Source organism: Platichthys flesus, chromosome 4, assembly GCF_949316205.1.
Source record: "Platichthys flesus chromosome 4, fPlaFle2.1, whole genome shotgun sequence".
Classification (NCBI taxonomy): Eukaryota; Metazoa; Chordata; class Actinopteri; order Pleuronectiformes; family Pleuronectidae; genus Platichthys; species Platichthys flesus.
The window spans coordinates 1,966,063-1,985,943 of record NC_084948.1 but is presented as its reverse complement, the minus strand read 5'-3'; the positions used below and the strand labels follow the sequence as shown (position 1 = coordinate 1,985,943).

Genomic DNA, 19,881 nt, shown 5'->3' with positions numbered 1-19,881 from the left:
TTTTTATATAGCTTTTTTGTTCTTGTAAAATGTCTAGCCTGACCATCCAAATATATTTGAATTTATAGAAAAAAAATGAAACTTAAAACATGGTCTTATTGTTTTTTTTCTAAAGCTTATTTTCCTTTAAGACATATTTAATTCCATTCGTACCAATGAGATAATCTGCACCTCTCATGATGAGCCACACCAGCTCTTTATACAGGATGCTGTGGCTGTGCAAGAGAACTTCAGACTCTAGAGGTCTCCATCCTTCAGCATCCCCTCACCATCCACCTATCCACCCTCCTCCTCCTTCTCCTCCCCCTCCTCCTCTCTCTGGCATTTTGTGCGGCGGAGGAGGAAAGGAGGAGAGGCTGCAGAGTGCATGAGACGGAGGGACCCGGAGACAACACGTCCCACGCCAAAGCCAGACAGCCGGGGAACTTTGATTTCTCGCCAAGTGGCAAAGCCGGGGACGAACATGCAGGAGAGGGAGAGCCGCGCTTCGCACCGTGAGGCTTAAGACCATGTCAGGCGCGTGCAACACATATGATGCCCTTGGACTCCAGCGCCCAACGAAAAAGATTGATTTGTGCGTGATTTCGCTCCTCGTTGCGCCGACGGTGCCGCTGCGTTAATGCGCCCGTACTTGAGGTCAGCCGAATGCGTCTGAAGGCAGTCTGAGCGCATTGTTTCCACCTCCGATGCGTAAAGGATTTCCAGCCGCGATGTCTGCAATATTTCGCTCTTTGTTTCTGGGTAAGTCACCATTCGCTTCAAAGGTTCGTTAATGGATTATTCTTTTTTAAAAAACCAGTGGAGCGTATTTGTGTCTGTCATTTGTGTCTGAGGACGTGGACACTGCTGCGGATATTCTATTTATATTCCTTATTTTCTTTTGGACTCATTTCATTGTCCTCAACAGCACATCTGGCTGATGTTTCCAGCCCAGATTCCTGATGATGTCAGACTATATTTATTTTTCCTTTATTCAACTCGGCATTTCATAACAAAAAAATAATTGCTATTAACATATATTTGAGAAATGGAAACGGCACAAGTTGACGCGGCTGTCCAACCCATTGGTCGTTCTACTTGCTCTCAACAAAGGTGGAAAAAAAGGAAAGAGAATAAAAGTTCATCTGACCCCTCCCTTATAATCTGCTCTTCACATTTATCCACCACCTTTACATACATGTGCATGGAATGACAGCAGTTCTACATAGGCAGGTCTGTTACAGATAAATAAAATGCAGTTTGCAATTTTCTGGCACAGGCAAATCATTGGGAGGGGAGCATGTATATATATAACTATCCAGCAGGGATCAGATGTTTTCCATTCGCCTTTCTTATTGTTTGGCCAAATTTAAAGGGCTCTGGATATAATGTTCAGATTTTTTGTGTGTTTTCAGTTTGAAATTGAGCTGCAAAATGTGATGATGGTCATCAAAATTGAAAAAAAGGTTATTATATTTATTTAATTATATTTACTTTATATACAGCAATAACAGTACTAACACAAACACTGCTGTGAGTAGTGGAGCCTGGAGGTTCCAGGTACAAAGTTAAATAGAGGCTTGTTTAATTCCTCTGTGACTACACTGACTGGAAGTTGCTGTACTGTGACAGTGTGTAAAATAGTCTTCCAGTAAGAGGTTTCACACTCCCAGTCCTCATCTGCAGTGAAAAACAAATCTCAAATTCCTCTAGTTGGGTGTAACTGGGTAAAAGGGAGTTTTTCAAAAAGGGAGTGTACACTCTGACGTGTCTGTGAATGGGGCTGCTTAGTGTGAAGAGTTGGACATAGGAGGGATAGTGCAACAAAGGCCTGGCAGCTCGTCCCCACTGGATAGAGTCCAGAAGTCGTGCTCTAATCCGCTGGCTGCCCGTATCGCAGTGCAGAGGAGAAATCTAGACACAGGCAGTTCAGTTGTGTTTAATTTTTCATTTGATTAGTTTAGACACACGACTGATCCATGCTCCATGTGGTGTGTGATGTAGACATGTGAACGTCAGCTCCACTCCCCATTATTCAGTTCCGTCCATATAGTGGTGACCTTTCCCCTGGCCCAGTGCTTTCTGCAGAGGCTCCAGTCCCCTGTGAGCCCTGAATAAGATAAGCAGTATAGAGGATGGAAAAATTGACCCATGCTGTGGACCTGCATACATTATGGTAGGGGTCACATTGGTCTGTCGGAGAATCCTGAGTAGGTGCTTAGTCCTGACGGTCAATCCTCCTTGGTTCAACTAAAGTGCTGAATCGGCACTGGACACTGCAAGATTTAGTTTTACTTTAGTTCATCAGTCTTCTTCAAGCTTAAGGAGCTGATTATTTAGACATCTGTAATGATGATATTTTTCTTAAAATAACCATCGGCCTGTGGCAAGAGTATTGAATGACTTATTGTTGCCATGGTGAGGCAGTTTCTTCTTCCCCTTCCATGTCACAAGATATGAATTTATAAAACAATTCATGCAGCTGCAAAATGATATCAAGCTGAGCGTCCAGTACAGCTGCAACCTAGGTCATGCATCCTTCATGCAGGGAACAAAATATCCGCCAGTCAGCTGAAAGAGAGCAAGAAAATATATGTACATTTTCAGGCTACGCTACTCTGCTGTGCCAGACTGGACGACTTTTTCCTTAAGTTATAGCCCGTATTAATTCAGGATCAACACCGAGGCCAAGTAAAGAGAGGAAGTGGCTGTTTTATTACAAAAGAATCAATAGTTATTAATAGGGTCTCATTTCCTTTTTTTCATTTGGCTTTGGCCTCTCAAGTCATGATATACCCTTAATTTAATATCTATTGGAGACGTAATATCCACGTTTCATATTACAGTTAAGTAGCACAATTAATTGCTACGGAGATTTTCACAGCCTCCATCGGTAACTCTGTCGATACAAAATAAGAAAAGGAACAAGGTCGAATAGAGCAACAGGGTAGCAGCGCAGTGCAGCGGTAGATTTGGCCAGGTGAAGGAGACCAGTGATGGATTGCCTATCTGTCCTTGTGCCAGGATTAAATGATTCTGAATAAGAGAATTTGAAAATGACTGCCCAAGAAGTAATAACATAGTGTAAGTCCCTTGACAGGAATGTAATTGGATAGAATGAGTGGCTTCACTATGTGAGAGCCCAAAAGCTGCACCCTGCATTTGGTCTTTTATGTGCGCTTGAGCATCATTGTGCAAGACAATGCCATGCGAGGGATCATGGGAATACAGTGGGCACGGGTCCGTGCATGTGTGTATCCATGCTTTATGTGAGGAGATGGCAGTGCCCATGCAAGCAAACATGCTAGTGTTGGATGGAGATGAAGCGAGCAGTGGCTCCAAACAAAAATTCTGTCCCCATTCTATATTTAGCATGTCTGCCGGGGGAGGCAGAGGATCTCTGAAATGTGAAGATGACAGGAGCCTCCTGAGCCCGAGGTTATGAAGTGACATCTTGATGCGTTTGCATTTGAATCACACTCCCACACACACTCAGGACCAGACTTCTGACATTCCCTACAAACACAGAGACAAACCGATATTTGACGTCTAGTTACCATATATTAAGGCTTTGTTTTGATTTCCTTTTGACTGGCATTATTCTTCAGCGTCATCGATATTTGAAGCATTTGTCACTTAGATGCAGAGCACTGTGCAGTGCACTGAAGTCAACTGTCATCTCACATTTGAGAAGCATGAACATTGAAATGACTTTCAATCTTACCTCAGTGGCAAGTACGATTCATTTAAGTTTATTTGATGAAAGTGATGCAGACCTCTCAGCACATTCTCACACACATACTGAGCAAAGGGGCGATGTAAAGCATCACAACACATATACAGTATGCACTCAGGAATCAATATCAACTAGATACTGCATTTGAGCAGCAGGACACAGTACAGTATAGCTGCAGCTGTAGAGGGAATATAGCAAGTGTATTGCTCCAGATAGTGAAGCGACTTCCCTTCCACCTACAGTGTCAGCTATTTGACACGAGGAACAAAGTATAAACAGATTTTCATCAAGAGAGGATTCTATTACTCCAAGCAAGAGTGGCAAATCTGAAAGGATCAGCAAGGAGACGACGCTCAGGAATACAAAACCTCCACCCAGGGTGACCGAGGAGGGGTACAGATGAGCACAGAGGTTTAGCCGTCCTCAAAACAATTGATCCATATCATTAACAAACACTGATTTGCCTTCAAAGCTCTTTCCCCTACCCTCCTGATGCCTATGGCCTTTGAATGACAGCATGCTTCCCAGAATAACAAGCTGTCCATCTTCTGTACCTGAGGGGTTCTTCATGTTTCATTGATTGTGGTGCTTTTAGTCTAAGGGTCTTTCTCTTGTGTCGCAGCAGGCTGGATGCCATGTTAAAAATGAAAGTGTTTGTAGGTGAAAGTGTGACTGCTTTGTGAAGTAAGTGCTTTTATTCCTGTTAGTATAGAGGGTGGAGGTCGGCTACCTTTTATAGCTGCACAAGAGCTGCAAGGTAAAAATAAAGGTCAGAGTGTTGGAACGGATGTGGCCTATCCGGAATTCATCTCTTATTTCATCAAAATTTCTTTGTCCGTCATTTTGTTTCATGATTTCCAACATGAAACACATTATTATATGTGGGCCTTTTTGTTATTTGCATCTTGTAAAACACAAGACACATGCCTAGACAGAGCTGGGTTTGTGTAGTGTTTCTGATCTATAAACCCTCCCCCTTTTTCATCCTTCACCGGGGAAATTACTGCCAGATTATTTTGGAACGTATGAACAGGAACTGCCTCTTTCACTTTACTGCTAATCTTTGACAGATGTTCCCGGAGAGTCTCACATTCACTTTAACTGGAGCCACATGCGCAGTCTACACAGGATAGTACAGCACACCAGTGGGTTTCACTGCTCTGTACAGTTCACAAACAGTTACAGACTCATCTTCAACAGATAAAGTAATGTTTATATTTGTTTGTTTGAGTTTCGCAACGGTGAACTTCCATTTTTAGAGAGCTGTTCAAAATATCTCCAAGAAATTATGTTTCATTTTATCACAGACATAGGCCTCTGAATGCAATTGGATACACTTACAGCCATCAGAGCAAGGAAACATGTGATGTAGGTTATCAACAACACTGAGCCATTGTTTTTTCTTGTTTTGGAGAAAATACGCTGCCCATTTGTTTCATGCTGTTGCAAGAGCGGATTTAATAGACCTCTCCAAATCAGAGGCAGCCATCTTGGTTGTTAATGAACACACTTCAGACCTCCTCTGAAATTATATGAACCCGCCTCCCTTAAGATGAATTGTTGTGATTTGCTCAACTTCAAATCAGTCTCAATGGGAGGAGGGACGGACCCCGTCTGTAACAGCAAATAAATATGAGCTTTGCTGATTGGCCTGTTTTCCAGGCTAACTAGTGATGCTGACAACTGATTGACAGCATAAGCTGTATGCCTCACTGTGTGGAGGAGACTGGGTTAAGAAGACCAATGTAAAAAATAAATACATGTATGAATTTTCTCGAAAATGATTGCCTCTGCGAAGTTTATGTTTTCAACACCCTTTGTTTGTTTGTTAGCAGCATTACACAAAACCAAAGGACAGATTTACAGAAAACATATTGGAGGGATGTTTAGGGTACAACCCACTAAATGTTGGTGTGGATCTGGATCACAGTACTGATCCAGGAATTGTGTTCACATTCTTTACATGGTGAGTTTGGGCTGTTTTTCTTTGTTTCATTGTTTGACACTTTCACTGTTTTCTCAGGGACTTAGTCAAAGATGTTGGTGAGAAAAATCAAGCACATTTAGAGGACTGATATATGAGTGTGTGCAGCTTGATTTAATTGAATCAGATGGTTGGGCCTTGTTGGAGGTATTCAGTATTCAAATTATTAAAGTGCACCAGCTGATACTACTACTGGCATCCCTCAGCCCAGCAGATACTACATAAGACCATAGACCTTGTAGGCAAAGCAAGTTTTTCTTCTTCTTGTAACTGTATTTGGGCTGCATGAGATTAGCTTGTTTTCTCTTGTTTCTATACTATCATTTAAGAGCATGTCTGACTGTATGTGTTTTGTTATGTGAAATGCTTCAAATAATACAAGGTATTGCAGGAAATAACCTAGACAGCAGATTAGGCATATTAAAATCAGCTCCTCTTAATCTTAAAGTCCATTAACACCTTGGGTAGTGATTCTAAAAGGTTCCATTGGCCTCAATCCCCCTGTAATCGACACAGCCATGGTCATGTCCTCCAAATGGGAGGAATAGCCATGAAAGTCAATGAAGCAAGCACAATCCCAGCCATTTTCCTAGAAAATGTGAGGTGATGTGCTCCTTCTGAGCGAAAATATTGTAATGAAGGGCTTTGATTGTTTTATGTCAGCAGCAAGGAGATCAAACGGTGAACAAAACGGTGAGCTAAACGCTGATGTTGTTGGTGAGGGGAAGCATAGAATTGATTCCCCCGACTGAAGGTCTGTCCCAATATTAATCCTAACCAACACCGGAGCTGTTGCTGCAAAAGCAAAGGGGATCAACATTCTAGCATCTTGCAAAAATACCACTTAAAATGATATGTTATCTGTGGTGATAGTGTGTGTGTGTCTGTGTGTGGGTGTGGTGGTGGGGGGGGGGGGGTAAGATACTATCATCTCTCGTCTCCCAGCCTGGTTATGGCGCTCTCAAGTGCTTTCTTCTTTACTGAAAAACTGGTAGTGCAGAATAAAGCTGGCATGCTTGTCTTCTCTTAGCAGAACATGCCTTTGATCTATGTTCCCTGTCTCTGAAACCAGGTATGTCCCTGTTTGCTGTGCAACTGCTCGTCGCGGCTCCACAGGAAAAATAAACAGCTCAAAAGGCAAAATCCCTCTCTGCTGAGGTGTCTTTCACTTCCAAGCAGCTTAGCATAGCGCTTACATCAGTGACACAAAGGAGGAAAACGCAAACTATTGATGAAACATTTACACCCTGGGAGCAGCACAGCAGTGACATTGGTTGTGTTACAGTTGAGGTCAAGCCTTCACATAGTCGCCTTGTCACCTGGAGTCCTGTTAACATGACCGTGAGCTCACTGATTGTCAAATTCAAGATGATTTGAAATCGTTTGTTGTACTCTGCTGAGTGGACCTCACTCGGGCGGTCAGGCCTTTGCACTGCGGGCAGGTTATGTGCTTTGCTAACATTTCGGTGGGGGACAGAGTGTCAAAACCCTAGTAAACCATCTGCCAATACTTGATCATCTCTTACCAGTCGCTTAGCGCTTTAATTGGTTATGGGGTGCACCTGTCAGACTCCAACCTGTGCGCCGCCTCATCTCTCGCTGTGATTATTGATTAGCATGTCCAAATATGGACTTGGACACTCAAACAGCATCTTACTGCTGAAATGAGCATCAGCAAGAGAATGCAGCTCACAGCCCGACCGTGACCACAGGGAGTCCTGCACATAATTCTCCAAACCAAAGGATGTTTCCTGCAGCCTGAAAGAATTTAAAAATGTACCTGCTTTTGATTCATTCCAGTTTGTCGGGATGCAGAAAAATATTGACTTTTCATCCATCATCTTTTCTTTCATTGTACATGGCATTCAGCTGTAATTCAATTCCCTGAATTGATTGCAGATGAGTAAGAGCAACCAATTAATGGACACCCAGGCAATTTCCCTTTTCTTCCCCTTCAGCTTTTCCAATTGAGAGCCAACTGAATGAGCAGGAGGAAATGTTCCACATCGCTCTATTTAGACGCCTGCTGTTCCTTTCAATTTGAAGCAGTCTATTAGCCCAGCATGCAGGACACTCCATTAGAACCCATGTGCTACATTGTCTCACTCCATTTCCTCTTTTGTTTGCCAGTCTTCCCTAAAGCGTTAGTGGCTTTAATCAGTAGAGGGCCCTCTGCCCTTCAGACATTATTCCTCAGCCGCTCTTGGTCGTCACCGAGCAGCCTGGAAAGACCTAAAGATGGATGGTGTTTGGATGGGAGGGGATTTGGTGGCCATTGATTAGAGTGGTGGAGGACAAAGTGGCTACCTGCACAAGACCTGAATACCATCTGGCAGATCCCCCCTCCACTGTCAGTGCCTGACAGCTGAAGTCAGTACTCAGCCATCTGACAAATATAGATCTATACTGAGTGAGGGTTAAAAGGGATCTTCTTGGTCTTGGTTGGAGACGGAAATAAGCTCAGATAATTGTGTAACTTTCAATTCTAGGCTTCATCTGTTTATTGGCTGTTTATTGGATAAAACGTTGGCCTTTAAAGCTGTGCAAGAAATGAAATTCCACTAATTAATTATTTATAGCGATGGCATCCTTTGCCAGTGCTGCTCTCTTCCGGTGGATGTTGTGTGATGGATAGTTTAATTATCCAACCACAATACCAGTTATTTGCTCTGTCATAGCACAGTGAGAACACTTTAAACTTAATAGCATTGATCAGCTGGTAAATCGTCCACAAATGAAATAGGTAATGTCACTGATTGAACCAGAGCTCTCCATCACTATTTCAGATTAAATAGCATACAAGTCTTGTATCCGGGAAAAAGGTTGAGAGGTTTGTTTTTCACAGGAGATAAATCATCATTGTGGAGCTCAGACTGTGTGTGTGTATCACCAGAGCTGAAAAGAGCCTTTCCCCCTGATGTCCTCCCACTTTTCCCCTTTTCCAGCAAAGAGCTTCAGAACAGATGGCACCACCACCTTCGTTTTTTCCAACTTGTTAGACTTGACTTGTTGATGAAATGGAGCCTTTGCGCTATGCTGCCGAGCAGATGTGAACTTGAGCATTCGTTAATGTAGCCATGCAGAAAGTTAGGCATCACCCACAGCCTGAAGAGCCTGAAACTTGGATGTTACATGTTTATGTGAAACCTTTTTTTTTTACATCAGAATTAGCGGGTACAAGCAGGTTTCTACACACTGGTAAATCGCTAAAAAGATGTGATCAGCTTCTTTTCCATTTCCATCGCGTGTCCCCCCCCCCCTCCCCGGTGAATCATGGGCAATGTCAAGAACGTGTCAGAAACTGAGAAGCTCTCACACCTCAGTGTCTTGCCAGTGTTGCATTTAGCACCATATGAAGAAAATACATTCCTGCTACATGTTGTTCCCAAGATGTAAAATAACAGCAGCTAAACATTCATGGCTATTTACACTCCAACGCCAGAAAATGAAATGCTTATCATGACGACAAAGTGCATCGTCGGCATCTTGGCGGCCAAAGTAAAAATTAAGAGGAAGTTAGCGCATTCTTCCGGTCAGAGCTGGAGCCGATTAAAACCTCTGTCTACTCCAGAGTCATTTTGCCTGGGAGTGAAGGCTGATTCTATCATTGCAGACAAAAGCCAGATGATAAGCAGGTGTTAGTGAGTTTGACCAGTGGAAAGGGTTTGACAACAATCTATATAGGCCTTTTTTACATAGTCGTACTTTTCCTCTTCATGGTCAGTAAGGCTGCACTTGTTGTGCAGGGACATGATCGCAGTGTGTTAGTGCTTGTTACCGCCTGACAAACACACAACTCACTGCAGCTGGGGCTAGTGTTGCTCATGTGATTGTGTAAACTCACTGCAGTAATGTAGTGCACCTCAGAGAGTCACCAATTGATGCCAACAGCTTTGCAATCATAACTCGGAGCACAGCGGGGTAAACAGCATGTTTACTCCATTTACTTTTGACATTCTCTCCAGAACGCAGCTTGTCAGTCCCAACTCATACAGCCCCACAGTTCCTGTCGAGAAACAGACAGGGCCTTAGGACTGCACTCAAGATGCCTGTCATGGTTTGGCATTCTTGTCCAAACTGTCACACGTACAGCCGTCTTATTACTGGATTAGGATAATGGTGTTCTTCGTTTTTTCTCTGAGCAGCAGACATAATTTTTACTTTGTGTGTCTATCTTCAAGAAGGAAATCAAGAGTGTTAGCATTTGGCTTGATTTGCTGTCTGGGGTCCAAAGATGCTGTGCAGGAGGAATAGCAGAGGTTGCAAATGCAAGCTCTTAAAATAATTAAAGTTGGCATGATGACTCTGCTTTCTAGATGGGTCCAAGCCTAAAAAAGACAGCTTTTGGAGTTACCCCACAGCAACAGCAAGCTGTGTTTCACTCTGAAAGTAGAAATAATGTATGAAATGTGCAGATATGAAAATTAAATCAAATGCATAATTCTGTTACTTTGGAGGGAAATTAAGCTTTTGGACCCCAACCGATCATAATGGAAAGCAAACATTTTTCCATTTAGGAGAGGGAGATGATGTTTACTCTATTAACCTTTCCTCTTGGTTGCACTCTTGACATTGAACAATGTAAAAGAGGCAGACTCCTTGCTAGCCCTTTTGCTAATGAGGCAATTAAGTCTATCCTGACTTAGTTGAGCAAAGGGACAGAGAGAGGAAGCTAAGTCATCTGCTGTCTCAGCAAACACCAAGTGTCTTTGCCGAGCCGCAGTCAGACTACATAACAAGCCCTGCTTTGTTGTAGTGGTTGCCCAGTCGCAGGTGTCCCTTGTCAGCGCGACCCGCAGCACAGCTGGAGATCACAGGCGGCATCAGGCCACATTTATCTGTGTGCACTGAATCACATCAAATGAGGGAAAAACACCTATGTTTGCGCTCTGTTTGTGAGGCCATGGTGGGAGGCATTGGTGTAGCTTAGCAATTATTCGACATTAGTTTTTATTAACACCAACAGCAACTAGAGTACTGTATAGAAATCAAACAGTGGTGTTACTTTTACTCACTGGATTACATCCCAGTTCAGAATAAATACATGCATGATATTTGACTCTCCCATTCTCCTCCCATGTTTGTTATTTAGCAAGATTACACAACAGCTACTGGACAGATTACCACGGAACGTTGTGGGATAATGTAGAGGGGTCAGGGAAGTATCCATTAAATTTAGCTATAGATCCAGATCCAAGAGTTTCAAACCATCAAAATAGATTTTATGATTGATTTCTCCTAATAATCAATTGATTTAGAGCAAAGTAATTATGCATATTATCTATAATATCATAACATCTATGAGTGTGTGCATTTGGTGAATATCCAAATAAAAATCTGGATCTTGTTACTTTAAAAGCGTTTCCATAGGGGACTGTCAGGCCTTGCTTGAGGTATGCCCTCCACTGAGCCCCATTTCAGACAAATCATACTTAAGAAAATAATTACAATTATTGTTTTCTTAATCCTACTTCAACAGTGAACTAACAGTATGCCAGTGCTGCCTACATATACTGCTATTGCTTAGCCTCTGTGGATCCTGTTGAATTGACTATTTACCTTGTCTCTTTTACGTTATGAGTTATTCATGTGGCTAAAAGAGCTCTTGCTTGTAGACAGACTGAGAGGATGTTTGGCGGCTGAAGGCCAGTGTTAGGAGGAGCAGTGCACACACACCATGGAGATATAAGGAGGGCAGAGTGAGGATTCCACTCTCATCTTATAGTCCCATAAGAAAAGGTGGTTCTGTCTTGCTTTTTCACCCGTGTACTGATGACTACCGGACCGGCGTTCTCTGTGTGGCATAAAGAAGGAGACAAATAGGAATATACAACTGTGTGAGTGCATAAGTAATTGAGTCTCTGTCAGTGAGTGTGTTCATGCCTGTTTTTATCAGATTCCTCTGACACATGTTGGAGAGATGGCGTAGAATTGCAGTTGCCTCGAGTGCTCGCCGGGATCACGTTGATTGCTGTTAAATGTGCTGATACTCAGCATCCATTAAAGAAACACCCTTGTTACCCAATTAAATGAGTTTGACAGCGATTAACATGTCTCTTCCTTCTTAGCCCAGTGACACTGCAGTGAGTAGCTGCTGTGTCATACAAAAGGGGCCTGCATTAGGGCCCGAGTTAATGTGTTTAAAGGATGCACAATTCAAACGTGTGATAAGGGAAGGCTTACGGCTGCTCAGAATGGATTAGGGGACATAGCTGTCTGTCTTAAAGCTCAGGCTTAACCATCACACTCCCCCCCCCTCTATCTCTCTTCACTGGTAATGAATCACCAGTGTTTCCTGACACGAGGCACAAAAAATAACGTCTCACTCGGCAGGAACGATGACTGCTCATAAGCCACGGAAAGGTGTTCCGAACCAAAAAGACAAGATGTCCAGACAGATTCGTGTGAAATCAACCACTGTCTCCCGAAGCTTCCCTACTGCAGTTTTGCGGCTGCCACAACTTACCAGACAGGATTCGTAGGAGCTTATGTCGGCAGGCAAAAGGATGCTTAAGCCATACGGACAAATGTAGAAGAAGAAGGAGAAAGCGATCACTGTGGCTCCTCTTAGTGTCACATTTTTAGCCCACTTGTGCAGGTTTCACTGTGCACTTTAACATATTAGCCTTTTGCTGTGTGAGCCGATCAATAGTGAGAGAGTACCTCAGCTCGGTGTGAGACACGGATGCCTCTGAAGTGGCAGGATCCGAGAGGACAGAAGGGAGCAGTGGTTTTCAGTTACAGGACACAAGAGATGCACAGTGGCAAGGGCACCAGTAAAAGTGTTTAGTGAGCAATGGGCTGCAGCGGCGACGGGCCATGTGTATTTGCAGCTGGCTAAAATTACTGACACTGGACAGGACAGGTCACACGTTAGTACTGCAAAATATACATAAAGCACCATCCCTGCTCATATGCACATGCTTCATTATCCTCATTCCAGACATATTCCTGTCACATATACATGGCAGAAAGCTTTCATGACTAAGTTTCACTGGGAAATTATTTATTCCTTCTACACTCACAGAACTGAGAAGCACAAGACAATGGAATGGCTCTTTAATTTGTTTGTCATTTTGTCTGTGCACCAATGAGTCACAGTCTGTTGCTACAGACCTAGGACAGATGATACGACTGCCCTTCGTCTTTGAGCATGTACCAATGTTTTCCTTTAGCTCAGGCTAACAGCCCTCTTGTTACGATAAATAGACCTCAGCATCGTCAGCATCGTCACTCACCCATGCCCCTGTGAAGTACACTGGGAGACCCTCTCACTGACATGTAAGTTAGTACCATTTTGTCATCTGGTAACTGTATCACGTGAGGTCTGCAGGGAAATCTTGATGAAACGGCGCCAGCACATTTTTTGTATCATGAATAAAAGTTATTACGTTGATGCACGGTGCTCTCCTCGCGGCCTCGACAGCACCGCCCACCCTGGTGTCTCCTTTGTTTTCCACACTTGACTCTGTTGACTTCTTCTATAGCCAGACCGCAAAGATGATCCCCTCCTGCAGCGGATCTGGTTGAGAGAGAGAGAAGAGAGAGATGGTTATATGTGCAGAGGAGAACAGAGAAGTGGAAAATTTATGTATGGCCCACATTACCATCTGAATACATTAGTATGGCCAGCAGAACATAGGCTCTGAAAGCCCTTTACATATCGATTTTGACTTTACTTCACCTGTAGCTGAGCTCAAGTATTCCCACTCATTGTTTATCTGTCACTGTGTAAAGTCATTTTGATTTGGAAAATATAACAACAAATAGATTTTTTTCTTTTTAATTAGAGCACAAATACTCCACCGTATTGCTGTTGTTTGCCTACATGGCGCAATTGAAGTATGAGTGATGCTTCCCTGGACTGACCAGTGCAGTCATTAATCCCAATATTTATACTGTAGCCGCCATCCACTCCTGGCCGCCGCTTGACTACAAGTAATCATAGCCATACACCCGTGTGTACTGTGCTGCAGGAAAAACACTACAAGCACAGCAGCCTAGTCCATCAATCTAAGAGGCCAGACATTTTTTCTCCAACCCTTTGTTGGAGCATTTTACATGGCATGCCCCCCCCCCCCCCCCCCCCCCTCCATCTTGAGGGAGTATGTTTATGAGCCCTTCCTCTTCCTGCCCTGTCTCTTCCCATTCCTCTTTCCCTCCTATGAGAGGAGGGGTCTTGAGTGGACGGAGTGTGCATGGATCCCCGCCGCAGGGTCATGATAGATAACCACTCAGTTTATACGCAGCTCGCTCACCAGAGGCCGGCCATATTTCTCCTTCACTGCCCGCTTATAGACCTGCATCTCACATGAGGACTGTCAGGGATGTTGGCGTTCTGTGAGCTCAGCAGGGCCGAGGAGGAGTATTTGATTAGATGTAACGGAATTACAGTAATCTGATTCCAAAAAAGACGACATCTGTAATCTGTTGCAGTAACTGTAAATATGCGGTAATCTGATAAAGAGATGCTTCAGAGTTATCGCATAGCTCAGTGTAACTGTAGCATCTACACTGTGGACTTTGTTTCTTCTTCTTTGTTGCAGAATTGTAGATCACATTGAGTCCTATCTAACTGAAGGCTATTAGAAGAGTGTGACATACATTTACATTTCCAGCAGCATCACTGCTCACAATTTCCTGCAGGTAATCAGCACTTTAAGTAATTACATTTGGGTGTAATCCTCCTAACCCTCATAACTGGTGTTGCAGTGAATGGTGGGCTGGTTGTGATATGTTATGGGGGGATGGATGGATATGTTGAGGTAGAATATTAGCAAAGAGATGACCCCAGGGCCTTATTGGAGGCTACTGCTAGGTCATGGAAGGAATAAATGCTGCAGGGTGCTCTGCATGGCAACGCGCTGCTGCTTTTGGGTCAGAGAAATGAGCGGAGTGAGGATCTGTCATTGATCCTGTGGCATTAGCCTGGGCTACAGTCATAATGAAGGCAGTGCTGTGTGCTGTGTGCTGTGTACTGTGTGTGAGTGTGTGTGTGTGTGTGTGTGTGTGTGTGTGTGTGTGTGTATTGTAACTCACAAATATTCCAGTGATTAATTATAACTTGTGTGGACACAAATACATCACTCAAAGCAAGGCCATCACGTGTGTAACCCCAGATGGCCTTGAGTGAGATTATTTCCGTGTGTTTATTCTGTTTGTGCAAGTGTATGTGTGTATTTCTACATTCTTTTGTGCAAACAAATTGCTGGGTATGCATTGTCACAGTGTGAGTGCACTATGTGTATGTATTTCCTTGACTCTTGAGTGCATGCACACGTGCACAGTGATGAAGCAGGAGAGGCTGCTTGGCGACTCATCCATCATTTCCCCCCCTGGCCCGCAGTGCCCTCAGAAGAGCGTTGCACTGTCACAGTGACATTGGGCTCATTTTGGACAAGAAAAATGGTTCATCCGCCCCCAGTGTCGCCACCGCACGATGCTTCCCCCCCTCCAGCCAACCCGCCAATTTGGACGCTGCAGTAACAATCCCTCTTACGGTCTCAGACTCATCCCCTCGCCGTACGCCGAATCTGCAGGGACAGATTGCTAATCAACGCCAGGGCTCTATTGAAGGAGAGTCATTTGTCCACGGCCATTTAGTGTAGCTGCTTCAAGTGGGCTGTCACCTCCTCTGACCCTATCCGTCCCCCACCTCCTGCTGGATAACCTTGGAAAGACTGGATTATGGGGGAGCTGATGGGGGAGAGAACAATGGGAGAGACCAGGCCAGTGTGTTATGAGGTCTCTCCCTGCCCCATCCCTGCATCTCTCCCTTGCTGGTAATGTACAGGGTGAGTCAGCATGAGCAACTGCAGTGTAGCAGTCCAATCACTCTGTTTACGCTTGTCTCTGAAGAGACAATGCCGACACAACACGGCTAAGCCACTGCTGCTGCTGCTGTTTCATGATCGAGAGTGTGGTTATTCATGTGTGTGTCTCGGTGTGAACGTGACCTCCAACTCTCTTCACGGACAGCACAGGAAAGCAGTAGCACATGCATGACCAACTTTCACTGCTGAAAGTGATGGTTTCACGGTCAAGGAAGTGGGACAGATAGTGAGAAAATTGTCTGCCATTAGGATGCAACACGGAGTCTCTGCTTCTCTCCCATCAAGCAGCAGAACGCGTGTGTGTGTGTGTGCACGTGTATGTGGTGCATGAATGTATGAATGTGCCTGCATATGTGTTTTGTGTGTCACAACGAGTGCATGGTTTGTACTGCAGGTAGGTCTTCTCTGGGCAGGTGATTCTCTAAGAATAACCTACACATAAACAGTCATCTAAAATAAGAAAATAGTTCATGCTCTTTTAGCGCACACACACACACACACACACACACACATAACACACAAACAGACTGTCAGCGCAGAACCAGAGAACCATACAAACAAATGCAGACTAAGCTCAACCACCAGCTCCACTTATGTAACTGCAGTCACCACATTTAATATCATTCCTCCTAAAACGGCACCTTGTTGTCAGGGGTTGGCGGAGGGCTGGAATAGCTGAGGCAGACAGCGATGAAAAATGAACAGAGACAGACGAGAAGGGAAAGAGCAGAGGGACACAGGGAGAGAGACAAACCTGTCAATGACTGCATAGATGTAAATGAGATGTCGTCAGTTACAGTCATCAGCTCCCTGTATAACTTCTGTTTCTTGCTCTTGAACCGAAGCACTTTAATATCTATTTAGACATTTACAGATTTCTCCACTCACTTGCAGATTCCTTTCATTTCCAAGTTTAAAAATCTAATCAGCAGCAGTTACTTATCTCTGCAACACATTTACAAATATGTGAGCACTAGAGGAGGAGTTGCAGTATGTTTGCCTCACTGTCTCCTGTGTCTGCAGCTAAAACAGTTGCTTATCAGTCCTGCCACAGAGAAAAGCAGGCATTCACTATAAACACATAGATCTCATGACACACCGGCCGGTGAATTCAAACACACACACACACACACACACACACACACACACACACACAGCTTTTTCCTCAATAAGCCTCATAGATAGCCGCTCTGAAGCTGACAATAGCAACAATAGCATTAATCCTGATCCCAGAAACAACAATGGCGATGAGCAGCTACGTCCTTCGCTGAACTCTCGTTGGCATGGTCCGACTTTCATGTTTTTATTTGGAAAAGGAGAAGTTTTCCAGATAATTTAGCATCCTATCAGGAAATGTCAGGTTTGGTGGCCGATCGATCAGCTTGTGGCGTCGCTCCAGATCAACAGCCATCCTTCCTCCTCTATCGCAGATCTTGTTTCTTCCGTTTGCGTGCAGCAGCTTGCCCCGTGACCTCAAAATCCGACCTGAATTCACCTCTCCCATAAGTCAGGCCGGAGGTCAACGTCTGAAATTAATTTGCATGACCTTGTTGACTGTAATGTCCTATTGAGCGGAAGTGCCTGTATTGTATTTCTTACATCCCTGAAAATAACTTCCTTCCTGTGCACGGATCAATACCGTAGTGCGGGATGTAAGAAATAGTATGCCATTCCCCCTCGCTGTAATGACAGGAATCATGGAAAATATATGTAATAGGCAGCCTTGAATCAATAGAGCTAATGTAAACGTAAACTCTTTGCTTTCTTTTCCTGAAGCAGTCTTGTGGTTTGTTTATGTACATTTCTATACAGCAAAATCTGATTCTATCTGAGAGAACAACACTGAAGGCATTTTACTGTGTAGGATTACAGTTCTCTTTGGAGTATCACAGACAAGCATTATGATGCAGTGCTCCAAGTCCTCTTATCGCAGCCTCTCACCATGAAGGAATGGTGTATAGCAGTGGTTCTCAACCTTTTTTCAGTGACGTACCCCCTTCGAAGAAAAAATTCTGCCAAGTACCCCCTAACCAGCGCAAAGAAAGATGTAATGTGATTTATTAAGCCTTGTAACTAGACACATTCAAATTTAAAACTCCATCAATGTCCATAACATTGCTCATTTGTAGTGGTCTCTCTTGAACTATTTCGAAATAAAAAGATATAAAAATAACTTAAGACTTAATTATTATCTCAATATAAATAAAGATTTGTGCACCTCAAAATAATTATCAACTTAAAGTGACCTCTTTTGGGATCATAATAAAGACATGTTCTCAAACTGAACTCATGAACTTAATTATAGCTAAACACTTCTTCACAAAAAATAAATCATTAACTTAGTTTTAAATAAAAGATTAGCTCAAAACATATTTTTTTAATATTTATCATCTTAAAATATCTTCTTTAAGGATTGAAAAGAATACTGACAGGTAGCTTGTTTCCGTTTGCTTTGGGGAGGCTTTTCGCATCGTGTCTTGAGATGACCTGAATTCAGAAAATTTCCTCTTAAAAAACTCAGGTGGCTTACCAACATGAATTTCATGTTTTGTCTGGAGATACCGCTGAAGATGTGGTGGCTTAATGCCACTGTTGGCTAATCGCTCCCCACAGAAAAACAAAAAGTGTAAATAACCCAATCTATGTTATTGTTAATATTATTGAAGTGTCTTTCTGTTATTTTATTGTGAAATATTTGCTCGCTTTAAGGTCATACAATTTTGTTTCCGCTTTTGTATTACATGCTTTTATTTTGAAAGGGTACAGGTAGAGACGCAGACTTCTTGTTATGAATCATTAACTTCACAACGGAAAACTTTTACGTTTGAAGCCTGAAACATGCTTCTGCGACTGCGTCTGCGTCTTTTCACGCCGCTGTGGCGCAAGACTCGTTTTCATTCATGCTTCCCCAACCGTTGCGCGTCTTACAAAGCCATTCCGCGCCAGAACACTAGGCGGAGTAATGCTTTTTGTTGAAGACGACCTTAGAGACGCCTTCTTTCTTCTTCGTCGATTGTTTATTTACATAGCCACTGCGGCTCCTCGTAGCCTTTTTCTGGCGGACAAATCCGCCAGTCAGTGACAGGTTATACAAGTGATCATACTATCGGATATCTTCTGCCAAGTGCTCTTCTATTTGGTCCATATTCGTTCTTCTAAATCTTCCGTGATTTCTGCCGGTATTATGGGGCATGAAACCGGAAATGCAGCTCCAGAAGGGATGTAGAGCAGACCAATCACAGCCTTGCGGACTGAGTGAGCTTTGCCGTAAATTTTAGAAAAGGGTGTCGACACCCGTCAGCACGTAAGGAGGGATACATAAGCACGTAAGGGACCCGGAAGGGCTCTTGCGCTTACGGGCCCGTGAAAACGCAGAAGCATGTTTCAGGCTTTAGCGCCCCTCCGAAGAGGCACAAACTTTCACGGTGTTGTTTAGGGATGGCTCTCTGCTCTGGTTTCGCCTTCTTTGGTACTTGTCCCTCCGTGTTTCAGCAGCATTGCTGCTGCACTTCAACTCGACTCCATTGTTGAAGTTTTCAAGGCAGGTGATTACTGATGACAGGCGATGACAGGTGCCGTGTGCCAGGTTGGGTCAAACCACGGTATGGGGGAGACTCTGTTTTTTTAGGATAATTAAAAAACAGAGTCTCAGAGCCTACTGAATATACAATTTAGTTCATGAACTTACACTTATATTTTATTGAATATTTGTTAAATAACAATTTTTCAAAGATTTTTGAATGGATGCTAATTTTAAATATATTAAAAAAAAATCTCAAGTACCCCCTGGAGTACCTTCAAGTACCCCCAGGGGTACGCGTACCCCCATTTGAGAATCACTGGTGTATAGCACATTTCAATCATTCTGTCATGAGAGAGCTATAATCTTTTTCTTCTGTGTGGCATATGTCCTTCCACTACTAACTAATCCTTATTATGCCTCAGAAGCGAAGGTCATTGTCAAAGCCGAGGGGTGATTAAGTTAATCCACTTGTATTCTGAATCCGATTTACCTAATTTTCCAAACTAGGGAACAATGTTCCGCTACAAAGACATCAAGATGATAGCGTAGCACGCAGTAAGGACGAGGGCCCCTACACTGGAGAGGCTTCTATTATCTGTCTTAAACATCTGCATCCCATTCTGCTCCCCGGTTCTATCAGCGGATTTCTAATGACTCCACTCAAAGCTATCTCTGTCGTACGAAAAGTGAGAGCGAAAGTGAGAGGAACGCACCCACGTTAAAAGCTGATGATCCCTCGGCTCTCTTTCATTCATGAGGCGATCTATGTCGCTGCAGCACAAGCAGAGCAGGCTACGGCGAAGAGAGGCACGTTGCCCTGTTGAGC

General features: G+C 43.6%; 1 protein-coding gene across 1 annotated transcript in view; it reads left to right on the top strand.

Annotated features, from left to right (window-relative positions):
* Positions 1-348: 348 nt before the first annotated feature.
* clmpb (CXADR like membrane protein b) overlaps positions 349-19,881 on the top strand; it is a 92,506-nt gene continuing 72,973 nt past the window's right edge. The window contains exon 1 of the mRNA XM_062386755.1: positions 349-741. Coding sequence (XP_062242739.1) covers positions 687-741 — 55 coding nt within the window. The 5' untranslated portion in view covers positions 349-686. The remainder of the gene's footprint in view (positions 742-19,881) is intronic.